The sequence below is a fragment of the Muscardinus avellanarius genome (genome assembly GCF_963383645.1).
Source record: "Muscardinus avellanarius genome assembly, chromosome: 7".
Classification (NCBI taxonomy): Eukaryota; Metazoa; Chordata; class Mammalia; order Rodentia; family Gliridae; genus Muscardinus; species Muscardinus avellanarius.
The window spans coordinates 66,865,717-66,873,361 of record NC_137793.1 but is presented as its reverse complement, the minus strand read 5'-3'; the positions used below and the strand labels follow the sequence as shown (position 1 = coordinate 66,873,361).

General features: G+C 45.8%; 1 protein-coding gene across 2 annotated transcripts in view; it reads right to left on the bottom strand.

Annotated features, from left to right (window-relative positions):
- Nucleotides 1-304: 304 nt before the first annotated feature.
- Nucleotides 305-7,645, bottom strand: part of CAPN8 (calpain 8) — a gene marked incomplete at both ends in the record, with an annotated part of 73,187 nt that continues 65,846 nt past the window's right edge. For both annotated transcript variants that reach the window (XM_080699061.1, XM_080699060.1), the window contains 5 exons: nt 305-328; nt 2,239-2,297; nt 3,199-3,315; nt 3,819-3,897; nt 4,259-4,327. In XM_080699061.1, the coding sequence (XP_080555187.1) occupies nt 305-328; nt 2,239-2,297; nt 3,199-3,315; nt 3,819-3,897; nt 4,259-4,327 (348 nt within the window). The remainder of the gene's footprint in view (nt 329-2,238; nt 2,298-3,198; nt 3,316-3,818; nt 3,898-4,258; nt 4,328-7,645) is intronic.

Genomic DNA, 7,645 nt, shown 5'->3' with positions numbered 1-7,645 from the left:
CTTCTTCTCTATAGCACGAAAGCCCGGGGTACTCCTCACATTGAATATCACTGGAGAAAGGCAGAAACCATCCTGGCCACAGCTTTAATTCATTGCTTTCCACCACTGGCTGGGGATCTGCTCAAATAGCTCATCGCTCTGTGCTGCTGAAAGAGACCAGGGCTCCCGGCTGCTCTGGAAGGACAGGCCCACACCTCAGGGAACAAAGAAAGGCTGGAGCGACACAAATAGCCACCTGAGCATGGGCGTTCACTTGACTGTGGAGAAGGGGAGGAGGGGAAGCTCCGACATCCAGAACCTTGGGTCAGACCAGCACACAGCACAGCCACTGCAAAAAAAGAGATGGTGAGCTCACGACTTCCAGGCAGGAAGTGTGCATCCACCATATACATCCTCCTGCCTGCACATATAGATCCTCCTGCCTCCACCCTCCAAAAGGGATTGGCTCCAGCACCAGGAATCCAGAAAGCCCTTACTTAACTAAGCCACAGGCAGTGTGACTTAGAAAAAGCCCCAAGGGACGTCCAAAAAATGTGTGTGTGTGTGTGTGTGTGTGTGTGTGTGTGTGTGTGTGTGTGTGTAACTGACCCTCCATGTCCACAACTTCCACATTCATGAATTCAGCCAACCACAGATTGAAAATATTTTTTTTTATTGCATCTGAGCCAGATTTGGTGGTGCATGCCTGTAATCCCAGTACTTAGGAGGCTGAGACAGGAGGATCGCAGGTTTGAGGACAGCCTCAGTAAGTAGTGAGACTCTCTCATTAACCTAGCAAAACCCTGTTTCGAAATAAAAATAAAATAAGGCTGGGGGTGTAACTCGGAGTTAGAATGTCCCTAAGTTCAATTCCCAGTATCACCCACACAACAAAAATTGCATCTGTCCAGGTGCCATAGTACACACCTATAATCCCAGTACTTTGGAGACTGAGATAGGAGGATTGTGGGTTCAAGGCCAGCGTCAGAAACATAATGAAACCCTGTTTCCAAATAAAAAGTCAAATAAAGGGCTAGGGGTGTAGCTTGGAGGTAGAATGCCCCTGGGTTCAATCTCTCAATACAAAAAAAAAAAAAAAAATGCATCACAGACTTTTTTTTTTCTTGTCATTATCCCCTGAACAACACAGTATAACAACTATTTACATAGCATTAACATTTTATCAGGTATTTTAAATAATCTAGAAATGATAACGTACATAGGAGAATTGTGTAGGTTATATGCAAATGCTGTTATTTTATATAAGGAATGTGAATATCTGTGAATTTTGGTATCTCAGGTAGGTCCTGGAATCAATCCCCAAGGACACCAAGGGACACACATACATGTATACATTCTTATACTCCTGTGTGTGTGTGTGTGTGTGTGTGTGTGTGTGTGTGTATATATATATGTTCTTATATTCTTATATATATGTATATTTTCCTATACATGCATATATACCCCTAGATGTGTGTATGTGAATATATCTACATTCCTCCATCCACCTTTTATTTTAGGTTTTGCATTATTGCTTGGATATCCAGAGGAATTCACAGATACATTCCTGGGAGGCCTTTCCTAGATCACAGGAAAGGAGTCACTACATTTCCATTTCAGAGAAGAAAAGAAAGTTGCTGAGCAATTTGGTGGGGCGACTTGGCAGGGCCAGAAATAACCTGGTCCCTAGTTCTGCTACCTCAGAAGCAGGTCCAGGACCAACGTCTCTGCACTGACCTAGAGCCTCGGGACATGTCCATACCCCTCTCACCCCCTCTAGCCTGGGCTGCAGCCCCCCACCACAGAGCAACTTCTATGGTGCTTTCTACACAAAGCATTATGTGCAAAAAACACATACTCAGCAAAAATGTCCATTTATTTTGCGTCTTCATTCTACCCTGCTGTGACTTCATTCTTTGTTTCTGATGTTCTTCTAGATTTTAACCTAAGACATCGGGTCCTAGAGTCATACATTTCAAATTACGCCTACTACCCACAATTTCACCCAAATTATTAAGGTCTTGTACCTTTGAAATGACTTGAAATGTAGCTGCAGCTTTCTCAAGTAATAACACATGAGAATGTTTGAGAGGCTGCATGACTGACAATCGTGTGGCTTTTCCCAATGTCTGCAGCAGAACATGCCTCATATCCACATGGAAATTAAATAATCAGTAGGAACAAACACCACTCAGCACTGCACCATCCAAAATTCTAAAGTGTCATTTACAAGGCTTTCATCAAACTCAGGTCATTTACCTCCGCCAGAGAGAGCTGGACAATTCCATTCTGGTCCTTGTCCAAAAGCCTGAACAATTCTAAAATGCCAGAGAAGAAAATTTATTATGCAGGGCTGTTTCTGGTCTTCAGTACAGTCAGAGAGCAGCCTCTGCCTACCTCCTTCCCACCTGGGAACCCCCTTTCCCCTCTATCACCCTCCCTCCAGCTCTCATTTAGCCCCAGGGACCTCAAAAAACTAGGTCTAGGGCTGCAGGCGTAGCTCGGTGGTACAGCATTTGCCCAGTATGCAAGAGGAGGCCCCGGGTTAGATCCCCAGCATGACCTCCCCCACCAAAATAAAAAGAGCTAGATCTAGATCCATCACCCAGAATGAGCTTTTGGAGTAGCATACGTCCTCCTGCCAGAGTAGGCAAGCCCAGTTGTCAGCAGAGATGGTCCCTTTGCACCTCCACCTCAGAGACTTCATCTGAGAAATGGATAATTATTTTAACAAGGTGTGGAGTCCCTCAGCTCTGACCAGATCTTTTCTTCTTTAGATTTACTTCTTGCCCTGCTGGTGAAAGGAAAAGCTCCTTCCTTAGTAAGATCCCTGATTGATCCTCAAACAGCAGGATCCCAAGACCCGGGTGCCAGAAGGACACCTAGTGCCTTCCAGAAGGGGACCCATTCCCTCCCTGGATGGTGACACAAGCTCTCAATATGATCCTCAAGGAAGCAAATATCTGAAGACACTAAGGGCCACCCCTGCGACCATCCTCCTTGGCCTAGTGGCATGGCATGTGCTCAGTAAACTGGATGGCAGCTTTTCAAGTTTGCCCTCATGTGGCCAACAGGAAACTCCTCGGCCCCTTCAGAGTCGGTCTAGCCTCACCCCAAGGATGCCACAGCTAAGAAATTTCTTGGACATACTGGCCTCTCAAAGGCCTCACCCTGCACCTCGGGAGAGGAGGGATGGGGTTAAAGAAGGGAGTGACTCACTGAACAGGGTCTCCAGGCGGATCATACAAGCAACAAAGCTGTCAAAGTCGACGCCTAGCTTGCTGCACGCGTACCGCCCGGCGATGGTCTGCTGCACCTGGTTGTTGAGAGTGAAGCCTGAGGGCAGAATAGGCTGTGTCACAGGTGATTCAGAGGCTCAGCGCTGTCCCCAGCGAAACTCATGGGGCTGACATCGCAGGGGCACCTCCGTGACTCTGTATAAGCCCCCAAAGTAGCTGGTACCAGCTCCAGTGGCCCCAGAAGGTCCCCTGTCATCCTGTCCTTCTCTCAGATATGCCTTCCCAGGTCCTACCCCAGCCTCAGCTCAGTCTCTGCAGCTCTGTCTCCACCACGTTAGCTGCTGCAAGTGAAAGTGGAAAGGCGAGGGGCCCTGCCCCTTTAAAGCCCCACACTCTGTCATTTGCTGTCACCTTCCAGGGACAGACACTGTTCTTGGAAAATTCCTAAAGTGTTCTGCTATATAGGATCCAGCAGCATTCACTCCTTAGATCCAACGTATGAGAACTCAGGGACGGTCGTTAGCAGTCGCCATCCTGAAAACAACTATTTAAAATGGGCACGTCTGGGTCCTACAACCTGGCTGCAGGCCATGTCCTCACCTGCCTTCTGGAGGGCTGTCCTCATCTCATGAGCATCAATGGTTCCCACGTGGTTGCAGTCTGTTTCCTGGTAGATCTCCTAGAGCAGAGAGAACAGATAGAGAAGAGCGGCTCCTAGCCCCTGACAAGCACCTCCCTCTACCCACTGCTCCTTTGAAAAGTAAGGGGCACACTAGAATAGAGCTCATGGACTCCTCCCAGGAAGGTCTCATAACAGAGAAAAGCTTGAGCTGAGGGCCAGTGCCAGGACTGGCATCAGCTTCTCTCACTGCCTTCTTGCCCCTTCCTGACAAACGTGCGCAGGTTTTCGTGATTTTGATCATGATTAAACATCAAGTCAGACTAGAGCCCAAATAGACCAGGAATGAGTTTCATAGAGGGTTAGAATATAGGAAAGGGGCCAAGGCCCAGAGGATGCCCCAGAGGGAGAGAAGAGTTACCAGGTACTTCTGAATCTTCAGCCAGAGCATCTTGAATTCCGCTGGTCCCAAGGTGCCTGTCCCATTGCTCTAGGCTTGTTAAAGGTCAACATGATTGATCCCCAAATCCATACGCCTTATGGAGTTTTTCTCTGGTGAGTATGCATGAGTGCCGTAAGGTCTCAGTGAACCTTCCATGTTTGCAGCAAGTGGAGCAAACACTTGCTAAGGCTGACTTTGAGGGCAGACACAAAAAGGCAGAAACGAAAGGTACACAAGTCACCAGCCTAAAAACCTCCTAGCAGTGTCACTAGGGAGCATCTAACACTGCATGCAAAGCCCTGTTCATCCTGGTGATTGAGGGGCAGAGCCCCGTGATCTGCAAACTTGCTTCCAGATTGAAATCTGCAATCGATCATTCAAATAGGAACAGCTTGTTGGAATGTCAAAATGTTATCAGAAAAAATACCCAGAAACTCAAGATTGGGATTGTCAGCTCACAGACCACTGCACAACCAAAACAGGAACAACATATGTTCCCTCACAAATAATGTATCAAACACTGTTGCACACTGTGGAAATTCGACTTTGAACTGTCCTAAACCTCATGAAGTTTAGTCTCTTTGAAACTCTGCCCTTTTCTCACCAATCACAACAAATCAATAAACCTCAGTGTGTTAGAGCACCGACATTCGTTCTGAAACAGACCATCGATCACTCTCAATTAGCCAAACTAAAAGTCTCAGTTATGCCCCATCATGTAACACTCACTGCTATAGTTTGGGTCTGAAATGCCCACCAAAAGCCCATATGTTAACGGCTCGGTCCCCAGTCTGGTGCCTTTGGGAGGTGGTGAAACTCTAAGAGGCAGGGCCTAGTGGGAAGTCTGAGTCACTGGGGTTTTGTCTTTGACGGTGATAGTCTGGTAGTGTTTGATCTCACATCTTAGTCCCAGAATACTTTGGAACTTCCCCTTCCCCCTTTCCCTTTTATTTGCTTCCTGGCTTCCATGAGGTAATTGGTTTTGTTCCCCTATACCCTACCACTGTGATGTGCTGCCCTGCCACAGTCCCAGAGTAACAAAGCCAATCAATAACAGACAAGAACTTCCAAGGCTATGAGCCAAAATAAACCTTACCTCTTTGTAAGTTTATCATCTCAAGTAGTTTGCTACAGTAATGGGAGGCTGACTAACATACTCACCCTTTAAGAAATTTTGTGTTCTTTTATCTATGATCAGCATTGAATGTTGACTACAACACAACTTTCAAACCCTTAGTAATGATACAAACAACAAACCTCAGGAGAGTAGTGTGCATGGGGAGCACTTAATGCCCAGGTCTGAGCACTTTATATACTTGTGTCTCATTTCATCCCTACCATAGGCACACACAAGAAACTGAGGTTCAGAGAATTTAGCAAATTTCTATACCTAACAAATGGTGGAGCCAAGAATTTGGATGGACCCTTTTCTATCCCAAAGTCCTCGTGGCAGAATACTAGTGGTCCTCAATTCCAGGCGAACTTGCCTACAGAGACCAGATCTGTTGGATCAGGACCTCCAGGATGAAAATTCAGGCAACTGTATTTTCAGATTTCCATAGGTGATGAAGTAACGATACCTGCTATGGTACTTGAAACATCATACTAATGGAACAAGTCAATCATAAAGGACCAGAGCTTGTATGATTCCATTTCTATGACTGTTCACAATAGGCAAATTTATGGAGCCAGAAAGTAGATTAGTAATTGCCTAGGGATGACGGGAGATGAGGAATGATAGCAAAGATTTTTGGGGGGAGGTCGTGAAAATACTCTAAATTATGTGTTTTGGTCCCACAACTCTACGAATCTACCAAAAATCACTAAACACACTTTTTTATACAAGAAATTGAACTCATGGGCATTCTACCTATGAACTATACCCTCAGTTCTTTAGTATTTTGAAACAGGTCCTGCTAAATTCTGAGAGTCTTGCTAACTTGCTGATGTTGGCCTGGAATCTGCCTGTGATCTTCCTGTCTCACCCTCCCAAGTACTGGGATTATAGGTATGCACACAACACCCAGCAAATTGTACACTTTAAGTGGGTGCCTTGTATGGAATGTGAATTATCTCTCGGTAAAGCTGGTTCTTTTTTTAAAAGACTGCAGCGATGATTCTGCTACACACTCTGATTCAGAACCACTGCCCAACACCATCTCAACTATTGATCAAAAATTCCTGAAGGGTGACAGAGTCACAGTCCTCTTTGATCTTGGAGGGAGAAAAATACCACTTGAAAAAATGAGGGGTGACCATGCAGTAACTCTTGACTCTTAGTTGAAGTCAGCAGGCAAGGTTTGATGAGAAAGATTCAGAAACCAAGAAACTATTTGCAGCAAAGTAAATCAGCACTTAACAGCTCTCTGTGGCCTATAAGTTAAATGTCTAACCATGAAATCCATGGAAGGACAGAGGCTGAAGGGCTTCAGCATGATCCAAGGAGTGGTCACCTAAGGCCACTGACCTGGGTAGAACCAGGTCTCCATCACTGGTCACCCAAGCATAGGTCACCACACACTCTCCCACTCAGGAACCCTCTGCATGAACACTGCACTGAGGAAAATCTTTCCTTCTGCCCTGTCCCTTAGTGGGTGGAAAATCCTACAGAAAAGGATACCTGATCCCATCATGTCCAAGGCCCTGCAAATGGAAGAGAACTTCCCAACTCTCCAGTTAAAGAAACCACCTCCACCTCCAGCATTGTGGGGAATGGAAACCTGTATGTGCAGTAGGCAAAACCTTAAGGAAACGATGTTGTACCATTCACCCTCTGTGCCTTCTCTCCTAGAATGTTCCTTCCACTTATGCCTGAACCTCTTCCATCCCTCTTGAAGATTCCCACCCACTTGCTAGAGACCGGATATTCTGTCCCCCTGAAATTTATATGTTAAAACCAGATCCCAAGGTGAGGGTACTAGGAAATGGAGCCTTAGGTCATGAGAGCAGAGTTTTCATGAGTGGAATTAGTGCCCTTGTAAAAGAGATCCCAGGAAACACCCTTATTTCTTTTTTACTTTGTGAAGTTAGAGCCCTGAACCAGGAAGCAGGCCCTCACCAGACACAAAATCTGCCCAGGCTAGGCTCGGTGGTGCACACCTGTAATCCAGTACTTAATAGGCTGGACACAGGAGGATCACAGGTTCAAGGCCAGTGAATGGTAACTTAGTGAAACCCTTTTTTAAAATAGATGGTTAAAAAGGGAGGGTGGAGATGTAGCTCTGTGGCAGAATGCCCGGGGATTTCTTGGACTTTCTAGCCTCCAAAAATGTAACAAATAAATTTCTGTTGTTTATAAGCCATCTAGTTTTTAGTATTCTGTTACAGGAGCTGAAACATACTAAAACACCATTCTTCAATACAATG